Genomic DNA, 18,860 nt, shown 5'->3' on the forward strand with positions numbered 1-18,860 from the left:
TTGCCCGGTGTAATTGAAGACACCGAGATAATAAGAGCATTGCATTTACCACAAGCTTTAACACCAATTTACGGTAGGTTTGTGCATACAGAAACGACGTTAATGACTGTACAATTTCACATGGACGGGACCATTTCCCTCTAACGAAATTACGTTTAATTATAATGATTAAATCATAATTTATCGCAACCATTTAACAAACGAACTGAAAAAGGTGACGTTAGTATTTAACCATTTGCCGGTGGTTTAAATGTCAACGAAGATGCGCGCTGACCCTGAATGCTGAACGTGCACAACACGGTGAAGAATTTTGTCAGCGATGTAACACCTTCAGCGACACGTCGAACATCAATTGATCCTTTGTACACTAAATGTCACAAAATGACGGACAATAACATTTCATATTTTTATTATTACATAATGTTGTGTGAAGTATTGTACAAAGTGTCTATAAAAGAATGTAGGTTTGTATATCAAGAGTCCTGTGGAATTCAAATATGTTTGATTTTTGCCGTTCTGTAGCATATTGTGGTACAAAATAAAAAAACAGAGGTTATGTAAATTCATTACTGACAGGTCTTTAATAGTCTGTTGTAAGATGAAAGATTTGAATATAGAAAAAGTGAAGAAAGTCACAACCAAAACAACTAAGACGTCGAAGTCACAACTGACGCTGATTTGACATTTGACTGTTGACATCTAATTTGACAGCTTTTACGGCTCGACGTAGTTCGACACAATAAAATTATAGAGCCGCACAATTCCACGGTATTTTGATATACCTACGTTCTTTTATAGACACTTTGTACATTGAAGTAATTAAACAAAATAATTTTGGTTGTGAAAATTCCAAACAGAAACATGTGTTAGTGTACACTGAACTTTTCAAAATAAAATTTTTACATAACTTAAATCACTCTAATAACAAATCACAATTATTAGTCATATCATAGGAGAAGTTGTACATTAATGTCAAATGCTAAATATCTTTTAAATTTTCTGAAATGACACGAAATCAGAGTTTTTGGGTTAAGTTAAATGTATGAACTGTCCGTAATATTGTGTACAGCGTTGTACTCTACTGTGACTAAGCAAATTGTTTTATTTTATTTGAAAATTTCCTAAGCAATTCTATTTCATACAGAATGTCCTTAAATTTCAAGACATTTAAGATTTCACTTCAAAAATCGACCAATCCAACAGCTTTTGTACAACAGATTACACAATAACTATTACAAGAAGATGGATTTCATTAATTAGAGATTTTCAAACGAACTTTTGACATTTAAAACAATGGAGCTGTATTTCATTTAATTTTAAATAAAATTTGAGATTTGTACCTTTGGCAAAGGTTCACAATTGTCCTTGATATTATGCAAAGCGTTGCACTATGCCAAATAATCTTGTTCATTCTTTTGAACATTTTGTTAAAATCTTTCGTGAATGGTCGAAGGTAAAAAATGTTGACCAAAGTAACAATCAAATCTTTGTACATTAAAGATCACAAAATGAAGGACACAAAGGTTTCAGTTGAATTTCAAACTTATTTATGATTATGACGAAAGGTGAAATTGTCCATCGTGTTGTGTGCAGGGTTGTACACTGATGCGATTAAAGAAAATAATTTTGCTTAGATACATTTTTTTTTGTAAATCTGACAGTTTCAAACACAAACTTGAATTTGTACCATGAATTTTACAAGATGACTGACACAAAACCCAGTATTTTGAAGTCAAATTTTACTAATAACTTTTCGATAAAACATCCAAACTGTCTGTCATATCATGCAAAACGTTGTACATACGTTTATTGTCACTATACAAGATATCTTCTTTATATTTTTCTTAATTGTCAATGAAGTTTGAGATTCGCACATTGAACAAAAGTTGAAAATTGTCCATCATGTAATGTGGAGCACTGACGCGTTCACGCAAAATGATTTTGTTTAAATTTGAGTTGTGTACAGTAAATTTCACAAAATGATTGACACGAAACAATATAGTCCAACCAAATGTTATTAATAAAGGATCGAAACTGTTTATATCATTGTTGAAACCCTTTACAAATTTTTAAAAATGTGTATGAGGTTATATGAAAATGACTGACACGACATCAATTTAAATTAAAAGATTGTCTGTAGTATTGTGTACAGCATTGTACTGTACGACTAAATGGATTTATTTTATTGGAGAAAAAAATTTTTTACATAATTTTATTAGATACAGAATATTTAATATAATGTAAAACTTGTCCGTAATATTGTGTTTCGCGTTGTACTTTAATGTGATAAATCCAAATATGTAATTTTGTCATAAACCTTAGAAATAAAAAATTTGTACACAAGTTATCACAATCTAATTAAAATATGTTTAATTTGAGCTCATGATAGTCAGGCATATTGTGTACAGCGTTGTACCTACATTACCATGACTAAGCACAACAATTGTATTTATCTCACAGTACGCCCCCAGGTCTTGAAAAAAACTTCGAAGCCAAAAATAGTCAACACCTTTGATTGATTTATCGTGTTATGTCACATCGACATATACAGGGTGTTCGCTTCGCCTCCGGCCGAATTGTTTCGTTCTGCAGCACATTTTCCCATCGCCATGAGAACGCCACAGACTCCGTCGTGTGCACACTTGCGTGAGTACGGTATTGGCAACCTTCCCCGGAGCATGGGAAAAATTCCTACAAAATCCGCCGTTGCGCAATTGCTCATCACTGGTCACAACACCTGCCGGTGAATTGTGCAAGTACTTATGTCCAAATTTTCGAAGAATCCCAGTCGTAATCAGCCGCCGGTCCGATGACGATTTTCATTCGATGAAAACGAAAGTGAAGACGATCCAAGGTAAATAGGATGTAACCTTGAGGCAACTTTCATCTTCGCGTCCTCGCTTATCTTCGGGTTCGGTGATACACATGAACTTTACTATTATAATATCGCATTAGCTAACTGTAAAATTAACATTTTCTTGCATAATTCAATATTGTTTTCTGGTATGAGACCGGCGACGAGAGCTCGACACGGCGGAATAAGAACGAGGCTGTACGCGGAACGATTTCATGGGTGGTTCCTCGGGATGGTACGACTATAATTATCCGCAGAATCGTCCGGCAATTCGAAACTTTCCTGCGACGGTCTTGATTCTTCTTCGGTGCTTAATTGGTGACGAGTTGAGATAAAAAATGCGATCGTGACGTGTGGGGTGCTTGATTTATTACTATTTTTTCTATCTGATTGTGATAGCTGGAAACGCCCAATCGTGCAACGATAATAGAGCGTCCTCAAAAGAACAATTCAGAACTTTCTCCCGTAGTTATGATGTCTGCCGGTATTATTTATGAATCACTTTTATGCAGAAACATGAGACCTGTGACCCATTTTGTGGTTACTTCGTCGATGACTTCCTAAATTAGTCGATAGTTGTTTATTCCCAAAGTGGTTAATAAATAATCTGAAATAAATTATTGGATATGTACCTGCAAAATGACTTTTACATTAAAAAGATATTTTAATTATACAGATCTGTACACCGAGATAAATTAATTAATAATTCTCTAGATTATTTATTTATCCAAATATTTAAAATACAGCGCATGTAAATTATTTATTAATAATGTTATACTTGATCTTGAATGTACCTATCTAGATGTTTCCTTCTGAAGTTCTTTAGTCTTTGGTATCTAGTGTATACTACATTAAAAACACTCGTGCAATGTGTGTTGCCTACCACTCAACCCACTTACAACATTTTTTGAAAAAATAATGGTGAGATAAATTATTTAATAAAAATGGTATCGTTGTTATCAAGTCAGAAGATTTATATAATTTTTGACCTCTCCACTTTTCTTCTACGCCATTAATCAATTTTTCTCCATTGCCTTTGTGGTAAATACGTAACAAGATTTATACAGATGCCATCTGGTCTAGCGAAATTGACCTTCCTATGAACTTTTTATGCTTCAAAAGTAGGAAACTATATAAGTAATAACATTTTCCAGTTTCAAAGTGCACATAGTTTAATGTTAAGATGATTTCGTAAAGAGTTCGGTGACTTTAACGCTCGACTGGAATGCAAACTTTTCTGTTAGAAATGCATAACTTGATAAATTCTCGTAGGTATTTTTTCATAATTGACCTAATTCGATACTATTTTAAATGTACATAAGTTTAGATTTCATGAAATCAAAATCAAAGCTCTTAAAAGTAGAAATCAGATTGTTCTAAATAATGTTATGTGCTTAGTGTTCCTACATTATAAAGTCAGATGACTGTCGTGTGATAAAAATCCTGTCAAATTATTTGAATTATGAGATATTTAATCAAGTTTTTTCTGGGTGTGATAAATAAGAAGGAATCTTCAAGGTCATCTAAAAACTCCAAAATGAATACAAATTACAGTTTTTGTTACTCTTACAAATCACAAAAAATGTTGTAGTGTTACTACAAATATGTGATCTTCAAAATATAAATACAGTAGTTAATAAATACTTTTGTGCCATAAATGATGACAGGTTTTCAATTTATTTCACATAATGGAAGAAACCAGAGGAATGTGATCAGTTTTTGAACATTAAAACGAAACGATCGAGTGAATAAATAAATAAATAAATACATTTTGAAGCATTTTCTTGTAAAAAAAAATATGTCAGCAGATATTTATGTGATTTTTTTTCATTTATCCCGAAAATTCTAATTGTCGATTGTTAATTTACGTTTAAACGGATTGCTCAACTGTCATCCAAACAAGACAGAAAAAATTGTAAAAATGTACCAGTCAAAGACTTCTTTGGTTTTACATTTGCATTCTTCATTCCTTCTTAATTCATTAAATTCTTTTCAATTTTTTTGTAGCAAATTGAAGACTCCAAGTCAGTAGAAAATTGTTTTATTCATGTTGACCATTCTCAAGATACGTATCGAAAGAGATTAATTGATTTTCGTGATTTTTAAGTCTATTAAAAAATTCAGATAAAATACTATTTTTGTTCGACACTGTCAGAATTTGAGAATTTTCTCCTGTGTGAACGGATTTTGATAAATGTCACAACTTGTCAAAACGAAACGTCAAGCTAATTTTAAAGGTTTTAAGCGATTTGGAGCCTTTAAGGGGCTCGTCGAACAAAAAAACGTTGTATTCAACTCGTTCATGTGTAAATTGGGCCTTTTTTGGCACTCGTTGGCCTTTAAAACGCTCGTTTCACTCGCTTTTAAAATGGCCCACGCGTGCCATAAAAGGCCCAATTTACACACAAACTCGTCAAATAAACTACTATTATCTAATCCCGTGGGATAAATGACACTTATCCCACTCATTTGAGTGGAATAAGGAACTTCATTACCGGACGCATTTCATTACTCCACTCAGTGGGATAAGTGAGCTTTATTACCCCACTCAGTGGGATAAGTAAGTTATTATTCCACTGAGTGGTGTAATGCAACTGGCGGAAATAAATAAGATTTACCTTTTTTTTTTAATTCGGGGCGGTCTTAGATAAAATTTTGTACATAACACGTGGGCTAAAGCATATTACAGGAAACTCGTGTGATTACAGATGAACTCGGGCTGACGCCCTCGTTATCTGCAATCTTCACACTCGAATCCTGTAATATTGCTTTTATCCCACTAATTGTGTAAATAACTATTACACCATTGTGTAGGTTGTTGACAATAAGAACCTAAAAAACAGAGATATTTTCTTGTTGATTTTAAGATTGGAAAATATAATACTGAGACTACTGCCACATAATTAAAATTCCAGAAATGTTTTATCTCGTTTTGTGCACAACGAATAAAAAGAAAGTTAAGATAAGATCTACAATTTAATAAGTAAGTATACACATTCTCAGTTTGTTGTACGTGCTGAGTTAATACCGATAATCTCGTAAATGTTATTTATATACGGGGTCATCTTTTAGATAACCTACTAAATGTTTTCATTGAAAACAGAAAAATGCAACACGTGCTTACGCACATTTGCTTTATTAAATTACTTTCTTTACATTTTTGTCGAATGAAAGTACAGTAAAGTATCCCAAGTATATTTAACTTAATATAATGCAAAAAGGCGATAAATCTGACAATGAGATAATAAATATCAATATGAAGCACCGTACATGACTTATTTTTCAACTGTAATTACACAAGAGACTTTTTTTATTCGAACATTTTCTCAACGAAAGCTTGTGGCCTAGAAATATCTACAATGCAACAGTACTTGATTTGTTAAAAAAAAAAAAAAAAACAGAAAATTGTCTGTGGAAAAAAAATGTTCGAGTGTAATTCGACGAAATGTCTGTATTAAAAAACACAAAATGTTGGTTTTATTTTACAATATCTATTTGATCACGCAGTAAAAAAGGAAGAACGTTTTCATCGATGTCAAACTGATAAAAACGCCACTTCTCTTTCCTGCTCATTAAATCTACATCTTTTTCTTTGTATCTCAGAAACCATCACATGTAATTCAGACTAGTCAATTTGATTTTAGAAAACATGAACTGTAATTCAGATTTGTAAGTTGTATTTCAGAAAGTATTAATAGTAATTCAGAATAGTAAATTCAATTCCAGAAAGCGTCAATTGTTATTCAGATCATAACTTACTTTTTGGGTTGCATTTTCAATTCCGCCGGGCTCATTATCACTCGTGAAATAGGTACTCTACAACCAATAGGATAACAAAATTTATTTTCAAAAGAACCTACCTATTTCGAAATAGTAGGTATATTAAAGAACGAGTTTTATAAGGGTTGATTTGGCGCACGAGTTCCAGGTGTAGCAAACGACCCGTAGGGGAGTTTTGTATGGAACGAGTGCGCCAATGCCCTTATAAAACAAGTTTTTTATGTTATTTTTTAGAATTTGCACCCTTGTTTTAATTTTTAAATAAAAAAAATTAATTTTCAAATTCTAGGAAATTTTGTATTAATTGCAAATTCAAGGTAAAGGATGCAACTACATCTGCAACATATGTTAAAAAGTAGAGTTTGAACATTAATATTGGAAGTTTTTTGGTGTAAATGACAATAATACACTGAAATGTTGATAAAAATTTTCTTAGAGTTCTATTAAACTACGAGTGCTTTAAGAGATAGCCATCAACGACTCCAAATTGAATACAACAATAGACCTATTAAAGACGCAGATTCTAAAAATATCATTTTTAAATCAATAAAATAACGGATTCTGAATTACAATTTACTAATCTGAATTACAATTAACGTTTTCTGAAATATATCTGACCACTTCTGCATTAGAGAGATGTAGAGGGATAAAATTTATCACATATTATATCCCAAGTGCAAAGTTTTTTATCGGAAAATTTTTTGCTAATGAACGAAAACATCCATAAATGAGGTCAGAAGACCAATTATTATCAATTAAGAGCACGACACGAAGTCGAGGGCTTTTATTTTATAATAATTGGTCTTCTGACTCTTCTGACCGAATAATTTATGAATGTTTGAGTTCATTAGCAAAAAATTTGCCGATATTAAAATTTTACACGAGGGGTATACGGCTGATTATTTCCTGAATAGAATGAAAACAAACGCATTATTTCCAATCTTTTTTATTCAAAATAATTTATTAAAAAAAAAAATCAGGTACCGACATTTTTTATCCGCTTATTGCACAGTGTGCATTTTAGAGAAATTTTTTTGGGTTATTTTTTGTTTTCTCGTTTTGATTGGTCAATATTTATCACGCAATTGGTTGCTAGACACATGAAGGAAATAATCAAAGTAATTCTTAATACTAATGTTTTATGTTTTCTACGATACTTGGATGATATTGGTATAATACAAAACGTGTTCAAAAATACCTAGATTTCCAAAATCACTTATCCAATTGGCACCAAAATTAAGAGGCGTGAAGTCCTTACCAAAACAAATATTTTGCACCAAAAAAATTGGAAAAATTCTGTTTGTTTCTTTATGTTTTATGTATCTTCGTTAAATTCTTGATAGGCATTTCGTTGTAATTTGCACCACAACTGTACACATGTTGACATGAGACATCAACAAACTTCCTAACCTCACCTTCTTGCATTCACATTTTCTATTAGACCTTAAGCCATTAGTGTCGGGTGTTTTTTTTTACCTCAAAGTTGGGGTTGAAAAGTCAATTGTGAACGCACTACGGATTACGGATCAGCTGTTTAAATGTTACGTTTTTACACGAATGGTGCGGTCACAATCGACTCTTCAACGCCAACTTTGAGGTGAAATTTAAAAAAACACCCGATACAATTCGTATTGTTTCAATTTCATAAAATAAATGTCGTCTAAACTAAAATATATCACTTTCGCCATTTTTTGTTTTCTTTTTATTTCATTTGAGACTTCCACTCACTCGATTACAAATTTTGTTTATCACACGATATAAGACAATCAGAATCTGATCTTATCTGGAACACGATTTTTCGACCCCATCACCCTGTTTTCATTTTCTAACGGAACAAATAGAAGTATGTAATAACTAATAACTAAACAAAATTCAACCAAAAAATTACCATTTTTGTATTTTTACCTATAATAAGTAAATTACAATTTGAAATACTATACTAACAAAAAAAATAAATACTCGTATGTATTAAAGTGAAGCAAAAAATAGAAAAAAAAAATGGTGTCAAACGGATATGTATCCAAAAACCATCTTAATAGTTAGTTAAATTAACATTTTTACAACATTGTAAATAATGTACAATATGTACCTACTATACGCATAACACAAATATTATTCAAATAAATTAGTACCTATTAAATATGCGAAGAGTTATTGATAAGACTTTAACGTAACTAAAAAAAAACTGTATCTCAGAATAAATTTTTACTACAGCTTTACTAATTCTCTTTTACACATCTACAGTTACGAGAGTAATTCAGGACATTTAAAAAATATCCGTTTCATCTTGTCCACAGCATTTTTCACCATTTTATTTTAAAAAATCCTCCCATTCGAATAATTTTCGAGTTTTGGAAATAGATCATAATTATTATATGACCTAAAACATTAGAGAATCTTCTATCACGTTCACACGAAATGTGAAGAGGAAAAATACAGGATTATTGTCCTTGCTAATATTAAATTAATATAATTAATTTCAGGATGTACAAAATGTTCTAAAATGATTGTGATATCGTAGGCTGCTGGGATCGGAAAAAATCGTTTGCCAGCTTTCAACGATAAGGTCCCGCACTACACAACATCAAACATAACCTCAACTTCAACTTCATTGCCTGTTGTTAATATTCAAAAATTTACAAGAAATTGAAATGATACCTCGGGTTTACCCAACGAACTAACCAAAACATTTTATTATTCAAAGGGGTTGTAATTAGTTTTATACCAGTAATTTTGACGGTTCTTGATAGTCGGTATCATTTTTCTAGTATGCGTTAAAATTCAAAACACTTAAATTGTAAAATATCTACTACGATACCACATCATTTTGAAATTTTAGTAGTTTGAGTAAATTACACAAATAGGCTGCATAAGGCTAAAATCTAAAATTTTTTTACTCCCTGTATTTGCCGTCAGCCAGAACTGGTAGATATCGTATCTACTACTACCTACATTATTAATTTTTATTTAATTTAAATAACTTTGAGAAATACTCTGCAATTAATTTAAGATGAGAAACAATTTTATTCCAGCGCTTTTTGCCACTTTCTTCCACTCTGTACCCCCTTCTGATTGTCAATGTCTCATTACACACTCTCTCTCTCCAGCGATATAAACGCATTGTCATAACAGAATGCAATCAGTTTATTGTGTTGCCTACGCCACTCATCATTCTTTTCCAAGTTTCCATCACCAACGAAAAGAGGTGACGGTTGTCTCACTCAACAACTTGACGCACACAAAGCACATTTATCGAGCATTATTAATCTTGAAAGGCCATCAACACCTTCCAGTGCACTACCAAATATATGTTCGTTTGGCGTGCAATTAAAATATTGAACATTCCGTAACAAAGCAATCATTTGCATAACAATTTTGTAACAAATCCCTGAAACTACAGCGCGATGTCACTTCCTTAGGCGACTGGTGGAATTTAATTTCCAACCAAATCGAGACTTTTACTTTATTTTCTTAAACTCAAAAAATCGACAAATACGTCACGACGTCCTTGCGTCCTGTCCTATTCGCACATAACTTATTCGAAAGCACGCTTTTGACACCCGTGTGAATAATCCGCCGATAAATCCGCATTAACGCGTCGAATAAAAACCAATTTTTATCTCAATCGTTGGTCGACTGGAACCGGAAGAAAACCGCGGAAGATTCTGAAGGAAAGCTGCTATAGTAAAAAAATATAATTGATGATTGTAGGCAAGCAAAGTGATGTCAGGGCCATCCGAAGCCTCCTTCGCGAGACAATGTGGGTGTGTTTGTTTCTGGGTCGTAAGGTTATGATAAGCGAAAAGAGGAAATGGCTGATTTGGTTGTGTTTTTGGTAGTCGAGGTGATAAATCGGAGAGGACTAATGACCATCGCTCGCCGAAAAAATTTACATAAAGTGATTATCATCGCCTGGGAGACGTCCAACGGTGGCTCCCTGATAAAAATGAAGTGGCGGGGAGGTCAATAAAAGATATTAGAAGGATGCGGCCACGTACTAATGGTACTGGCGTTAGTTATGAATTACGGAGATTAGTCCAACTGAAAATTTTTGTATTTGTAGTTGAGTGCTCAGTCCCGTGAGACGCCCAAAATGAAGCTCGTCCAAAAGGTAAGACCACACCATTCGCATCTATTTAATCCTCGAGTTTCGGAGAATTTTTCAAAATTTTGCAATAAAATTCCTTGATTTTTTTTTGTGGGCCTCAGATCACTGTGTTTGCTCGTCCAAACATTTTTTTTCCGCGGGATCCTCGAGCTGCTAATTGAATTAATTTTTTCTAGCGACCTCTTCATCGTAAAATAAAGTAATGAAAGTGGTCGAAAAAATGTTTATGTTTCTAATTATATCACGCTTAACCTTCGATGACATCACGTTGGGGACAATTATTCCAATAGTATTCTGTGTGTACGCTCTCTGATGTCATCCGAAGAAGAGACATTTGCCGACATTAATAATGAATGGAATCGCATTAACTTTAAAGAGCTTCTGGAGTAGCTCTCGACGAATTCCTCACCAAAGCGCGCCCACTCAGTTTCGGTTTTACATAAAACGAAAATACATTATTTATCACGGGATGTTCTGTATAGGTTAGAAAGATTCAATTTCATTATTGTTATCTCTTATACAATAGTTACGACGCCATTGGTCGAAGGAAAATTAATTACAAGAGCAAATAAAAATTTGAAAATTGTTCGCGTTTGTTTGACAAGATTTCGCCAATCCAAATCCATCGATTCTGTATTAGCTCGCTGTTTACCCTTTAATCAACAAACAATGAGTTTTAATGTATTTTTAACAGGACAATACCGAGTGTGCTCCAAGCGATTTTTTTTTCCTATCAACAAACCGGAGAGTAAACAAATATTACATAAATCCAAAAAGTGAACGTCCCGCTCACGATACAATCGTACTGACATTTAGCGTAGTCTGATTTGATTATTTAAATTTGGAATTTTACGAGATAATAATAGTAATAAAATACATATTCTCGGTTTTAGGCGTACTTGATGGGTTCTTGGTCTGGTAATTAAAAACGGTATGTGCGTGATGGTGAGCGATGAAATAATGTGCAATAATCTCTAGATATAAATTACATCGGTTATAAATAAGCATGTGAATAATAGATGCTTGCGTGGAAGAAGGGATGTGACAATGAATTCTGTTTTATGGCCGCAATGAAGACCACATGTTGTGTTGCACGATGGCTCATAAATATTTGCATTGAATGCGCTTGAATTAAAAGCATTTTTTTATTTGCAACAGGTGCGTTGGAATGTCTTGGCGAGTATGAGAAGTTCGGTACAAATCAAACGGCAAAAGTAATTTTGCGGAGAATGTAGAGTGAAATAAAATTAGAAACGGTAGGAAGAGAAACTTGTGGTTTTTTTTTGTTGGAGTGCCTTGAAACTGCACAATACATAAAGCGATTATGCGAAACGTTCGTTTCGATTTTACAACTCAATTATTGCACTCACGTATACAAGTCCATGGTGTTGTTTTTTAAAAAATAATTGTTTAATTTATTTCCAGTAATCTGTAGAGTCATATTTAGAATTTTGTCAAAAGCCAAGACAATCATTTTAATTTTTTCTCTGCTCTGTTATTTGGAATTTACAACTTTATCCCAAGCAAAACATGTTTCAAGATTGTTCTTGGGATAAATTACCGTTTGGGTAATAGGGAAATTATTCAAAACATTTTACTTAAAAAACAGAGGTGTTTTGAAAAATAAACAATGTTTCTTACAAAAAAGTTCTTGTTCACAAATCTGTACGATCTTCAGCAATAATTTTTATTTTTATTTGGCACCTTGTCGTTTGCAATTTTTTAGTAAGGATCATTTAAAATAAATATTGCTCCGATATTTGTTATTATATTGAGAGAGTTATGTTATCACTTATCAGATAGCAACTTATTTGTTAGTAATTAGAATTATTATTAGAAAGGAAATAGCTCTTTTTTTTAATTAAAGAAACTAGAGATGTTCTTTCTATCATTCGATCTACAAGACATTTTTGTTAAAATTTTTGACCAAGAATTCCCACAAATCGGAATTAGATCCTTCTGAATAAAACCTTTTCACTAAACCTGAGAACAATTTACGACTTAGCAAATCTTAAAAAATTCCACCAACAAAAAAAAGTATCACTTCCAAATTAATTCCCTCGTCTTCTCTTAATCTGTACTTAGCATTTTCTTGTTTTTATTTATTATCACATTCTGCCGTTAATTTATTCATTTAAAATGAAATTTAAAAAAACTTGTTCACGTGACGTCACAATCCCAAAAAGTCAAATCTGACTTGACCTGAGCGTACCTGGTGATCGCTATTTATCATAAACATTACACTAATCAAATTCTTTATACCAAAACTGTATACAGCAGCCAAAACTATTAATTTCTTAAACTAGAGTGAAAAAAATTTGTGACTTTTTCCGCTTAATAATTACCTCTCCGGCACTATTTTCACTGAATTTTCTACAGATTTCCACCTAATCAACATTTTCTGCCACATAAAACATCCCCAGACTCGACATTACGCCTGCAAAAATCATTTTTTTGCCCCACACGTAATATCAAAATAACCACCCTAACCTCACTTTTGAAAACAATACGATGACAACTTCCCCCATAGATCATCCTAAATGGAGATGCACCCATCACGAGCCCATAAACTTACCTTATAATTATAGTACCATTTTGATTAATTACTTTAAAGAACAACCTTAATCGGTAAACACCGCCAATTTATCTACAAAATCGAAACTTGAATAATTTTCCAATAAATAACCCAAATGGGAGCGGAAGAAGTGTCTTCGACTGGACCCCATTAATCAATCGTCGTAATTAAATTTGTGTTTACTAATTGAATAATAATTTATTTACTGTGGACTCAATCCAGCAGTACAAATTAACCTTGATAGCAGAATTTTTACAACTCGTATTTGTGTTTTTGAAGTGCGAATGGAAGCAATTAAGATGCAAAGAATTTATAATTAAATTGGCTTTTTTGTTTATTGTCCCGCGACATCCTGGTTGCTTGCAGGACTGTGCGAATAATCCTTGACAGTCTAGATCGAAGAAGAGATCCAAGCGACACACTTGCATTATTTGGTTATCGCGTCTCCATCAAGGAAATTTGAGACATCTTCACAAATATTCGTTGTTTGCTGACATCAATTAAGCTGACTGACATCTCCTTGATCGGCCAACATTGACCAATTCGCGAAAGACTTTCGAATTGTTTCTGCTGGACCATCACGACCATCATCCCTCTCATTAACATTTTGTAATAAATTCTTCGATTCTAATTGCCTTTCTATTCGTCCGCTTCAAGGGCGTATATATTATACCACAAATAACAATTCTTTCATTTTCTTCGGCAACAATTGGATTACATCATGTTAAACAATCGATTTATTTTGCCAAGAGAGGTGATAATTCAGACGACCTGCTGGATGCGCCGCCTGAATAATCGTGTATTCATCAGCTTTACTTAAAACTGGAAAATCTTAATTGGAAGATGTCAATTCCGCGACCATAACTCTTTGTCTGCCGATTAATTAGCGTTCCCCAGAACCACAAATGTGAAATTCTGAGTCTCTCACACTTTTGGGCGGATTTGTCCTTCACCTTTCTGAAACCGACCAAGTTTTCCGGTTTGTTTCAGGCGTTCAGTTTCGCAGTTGTGACCTTTTTGGCGGTTTCTTGCCAGAAGAGCGCCGACGAGAGTCGACCCTACGAGTTCGGGTTCACCATCGACGGAGAACAGCACCGTCACGAGAAGAAAGGTGAACAATACCCACATTCATTCATTTTTTCTCAATGGACAAATTATCCTTCGATAAAGAACCCATGGCGATAAATCACCCACCAACCCGGCAGTTCTACGATAAGTCCCATAATCCGATAATTTATTGTCGTTGCAGATGTTAATGGAATCATTCAAGGAGAGTTCGGTTTCATTACCGCCGATGGTATCTACCACGTGACCGTGTACGCCACGGATGAAAACGGTAACTTCAAGATTCTCAGCATGAGGAATATTCGGATAAGTGCTCGTAAGTGGCTTAAGAGTGTTGAAGAATTATATGGAACGCATCTTCTAATTTTAGCTCTGGATGGATCACCGCTTCCAGCAGGTCAAAAAATCGCCGACAGTCCGTATAAAACACAACCACAAGGCCAGACGCAAGTCCAGAAACAACCACAGACTCAGATCCAGGGACAACCACAGAGGCAGATCCAGGGACAACCACAGACACAGCTCCAGACAACCAGTCGTCCAAGAACAACATTCGCTTTTACTACGCAACCAACCATCAAACCTGCTTGTGGTGGTTGCGGTTACGTCACGACGCCTAAACCTAGACCCGGACAACTTTTCCCGTTCCAAACTCCCGCTTTCCAGCAACCTAGTCAACAAAATAATGGTTTTGGGGGTAATTCTAGTCCTAATTATCCTGGACAAGGTGGAGCGAATTCTCCTGGACAAGGTGGAGCGAATAATCCGGGACAAGGTGAAGCAAATTATCCTGGACAAGGTGGAGCGAGTTATCCTGGACAAGCAAGACCAAATTATCCAAATCAAGGTGGAGCAAATTTGCCCAATCGCTCTGGGCCAACCTACCCTGGGCAAGGACCGGCTGCTCCGACCAGTCCCAATTCAAATTACCCCAACTCTCCCAATTCTGCATCAAATTACCCCAATTCTCCCAACCCTGGATCTAATTATCCTGGTGCAGGATTTGTCAATCCTGGGACTAATGAGATTAATCCTAGTGGTCCGCGTAAACCACTGTCGCAAGTGACTGTCTCTGGCGGTGCTATCCACGTTCCTGGCAATCCAGACATTCCCATTCGGGATAAATATCCGGGGATGGTGGACGGTCTGCCGGATGGAATCTCAGAAAAAGATATTACTGATTTGTTGTACAAGTTCAATTATACTGTAGGGTTCCACGGTCATTACGAGAAGGGCCTGAAAAATGGGGCCAAGGTTGGCGGTTATTTTGTCAATGGAAGAGATGGTGTCAGCAGGATTGTCACGTACATAGCTGACGAGAATGGCTTCAGGCCCAAAGTGAAATTTGTTAGGTTAGATTTGAATTCTGATGAGGTTCCGAAAGAGGGTACCGAGAAGACGTTTGGGTTGAAGAATTTCGAATTTGTCTGGTACCCCATCAGTTGAAGGTTCTCTTGTAGAGTTTGTTGTTAATTGTTAAAATATCTTAGGTGTGTAAGTCTTAACTACAAATTTCATTTTTGAATAAAACTAATAAAGAATAGGAAAGAATGTGTTTTATTATAATTCACTGCGCAAATTTGAATAAAAAACAGGACCTACAAAATATGTAGTAGTAGTTTTTGAGGTAAAAAACAGGCTTGAATGAAACAGCAAGTGTTACAAACTATTGTATAAGAAAATTAATAAATACGTGGTAATGATTAAAGTAAACAACGATTAACAGTTTCAATAAGACCTTAACACACTTTGGATTTTTTTAGATGAAGTAGGTATTCAAAAGGAGGTTTAAAAATTGAGAATGCAAGGGTGTTGCTGTGAAGTTTTGGCTATTGTCCTTCAGATGCTTGAAAAAAGTTTGTATAAAATACAAAATCTGAACAATTAATTCAACAAGTGCGAGCAGAGAGCGTTTACAGCTTTGAAAACTACGGAATGTTACAGAGAATTTAATGAGAGGTCAAGCTAGTAACTCGGGTGTATAACGGGTTGCCTATAATCTAAAGAAAATATTTTTATAGTGAAGTTTATGATATTAATGTACATATTTTAATTGATATGAAGAGGACAGATATAATAAAGAATTATTTTTCTTTCCATAAAATAATGATCTTAATTTTGATTTCAACTGAAAAACATGTTTTAAATAAATGTATATGCAGGGTATTTCGCGAGTGATAATGAGCCCGACGCAATTGAAAATGCAACCCACAATACATTTCCAAGGTTAACGTGGATATTTGTTTTTTGATTTAAAAAATATAAAACATATCGTGCGTTCATTTAAATTTATTCTCAAAGTTGGCGTTGAAGAGTCGATTGGGAACGCGCCACTCGTGTAAAAACAGCTGATCTGTGATCCGCAATCCGTATAGTGCGTTCACAATCGGGTCTTCCACGCCAACTTTAAGCATAAATTTAAATGAACGCACGATAGTTAGTTGTGCAGTTTCAAATTTTGACATAAACGTCATTCGCTTGGTTAAATTTAAATTGTGAAAAAAACGAAGAGTTTTTGGGAAAACGTTTAATTCGACATAAATGCGCAACGGCAAAAGCAGTTTTATTATATTCGCCATGTTTCTCATCGTTCGAATACATTTTAATCGTGAATTTTAACTTTTTTGTAAATGTCAATTGTGACAAATAAAATTATTGAAAGCAAAGCCATCATGGATTCATAATTTCTTTCTAAAACAATACAATATTTAAAATAGCCACGTTAACTTTGGAAATGTATTGTGGGTTGCATTTTCAATTCCGCCGGGCTCATTATCACTCCTGAAATACCCTGTACTTGTTATCAAATATACTTATCTCGTGTCATTTTACCGTTCATCCTCTCTCTACTGTAAATTTTCCGAAATTGTGTGGTGTAAGATTGGGTTGTTTTGGGTCGTCAAATGCCAAAAATGTCATATGAGATCACGTGTAAACATAAAATCAAAATTATTTTTTATATAAAACACAGCTACATTTAATTAGCTTATTTTATTAAATTTTATATGTAAAATATAATATGTAAAATAAAGTCACTAGATAATGTATTATCTAGTGACTTTAATGTAAAAGTAATTGCAGCGCTTCCAAAGAGACAAACATTAACAGCTTGTTACTGCCAATCAAAACAAGAAGATCAGGTAAATGGATAGTCATTGGCCGACCAATGAGCGGGCAGAGTACTCATTCCAACATAAAAAAAATACAAAAAACAAACATATTAGAATTTTGCAATAATTCAATACAGATCAAAAAGAACGGAGTTGGAATATTCTTAAATCTTTACTGCTCTCCCAAATGACAGCATTAACATGCAGCATTCTAAAATAATTAAAAACATATTAGGTACAGTTTCATGCTTCGTTTTTGCATTTCTTCGTCTTTTTATCTTATTAATTTTATTTCTTACTGTTATCTTGCTAAAATCTTTCTGGCAATTGTTCAAATTTAATTAGCTGATAATTAGGATGTTATGTTCTAAGGCGATTTCAATCAAAAGTCAGGCGTATAGCACACCTTATAATTACTGGTTGCATAAACTCAAGACTATTAATTTACAAATAAAGAGTTCATATTTTTAACACCATTAATAATCAAGAAAAAATTCAAAATGCATTTTAGAGTAATAAAAAATGTTTCTAGCATCACAGTCCTACGTCAGAAACTAGAATGCTCCAAATCAAATCAGTATGTAAAAAGAATTTTTCGTCAACTGTATAATCGAACAAACACTTAATCATGGATATTATTTGGATCTACAAAAACTATAAAATGGCCATTTTTTCTCTGTTCCCTATTAAATCGCAGTTATTTGTCCCCTTACAAATTTTCTAGAAGTAGAACTAATGCAATCATTGCGGTACAAACACAATCCTTGAGAGTGGACATGAGTCAGACACTCAAAAACCCACTCGAACTGCCTCCAACGGGCCGAATTAACTGTCCAATATCTAAAAATGCCCCAAGTACATCATACCTCGTGGGTCGAACAGAAGGCGGTCAATTTCCTAAAAAATCAACGAACAACAATCAGCTGATTTGTCGAAACGCGATTAGCAATCACTTCTGAGTACCAACGCCAGATCAGTACTCGACCATCGATCGATTCTGTGTCGGTACTTTTTCGTCGCCAGAACTGTCTGCACCACCAACGTCTGCTTTTTTATGATTTGCAAAAAACGCATTAAAACAAGTAAATAAAACAAACGCAGATATTAATTATGAATTGATTTTTTTCACCTTGAACGTCAACCCAGCCCATACTTGGCGTACAAGATCTTGTCCGATTAGCCGCCCATTTCAGGCACAAATCCAAATTTTTTCCGACACTAATCGCCGTCGTAATTAAAAACCTAGTAGGATCTCGAACGATTAATCTCCACCCACTCGGTCAAGCTTCCATAAACAGATCGCAGAATTTTTGCCGGCCACGCCTGCCAGGTTTCCTCACCAACACCCGATTTTCAGTTCGACCATTT

At 34.1% G+C, this 18,860-nt stretch overlaps 1 protein-coding gene across 2 annotated transcripts; it reads left to right on the plus strand.

Moving 5' to 3' along the window:
- The first annotated feature begins 10,421 nt into the window (after window positions 1-10,421).
- l(3)mbn (lethal (3) malignant blood neoplasm) lies at window positions 10,422-15,933 on the plus strand. Of its 2 annotated transcripts, none has more exons than XM_069047869.1 (5): window positions 10,422-10,645; window positions 10,698-10,745; window positions 14,308-14,428; window positions 14,567-14,698; window positions 14,753-15,933. In XM_069047869.1, exons 1-5 carry the CDS (start codon window positions 10,619-10,621, stop codon window positions 15,826-15,828), a joined length of 1,404 nt encoding a protein of 467 aa, XP_068903970.1. In that variant the 5' UTR covers window positions 10,422-10,618; the 3' UTR covers window positions 15,829-15,933. The 2 variants fall into 2 exon arrangements, with proteins under 2 accessions (XP_068903970.1, XP_068903971.1); XM_069047870.1 differs by having other exon boundaries at window positions 10,427-10,637.
- The last annotated feature ends 2,927 nt before the right edge of the window (window positions 15,934-18,860 follow it).

The sequence above is a fragment of the Tenebrio molitor genome, chromosome 5, assembly GCF_963966145.1.
Source record: "Tenebrio molitor chromosome 5, icTenMoli1.1, whole genome shotgun sequence".
NCBI classification, from domain to species: domain Eukaryota; kingdom Metazoa; phylum Arthropoda; class Insecta; order Coleoptera; family Tenebrionidae; genus Tenebrio; species Tenebrio molitor.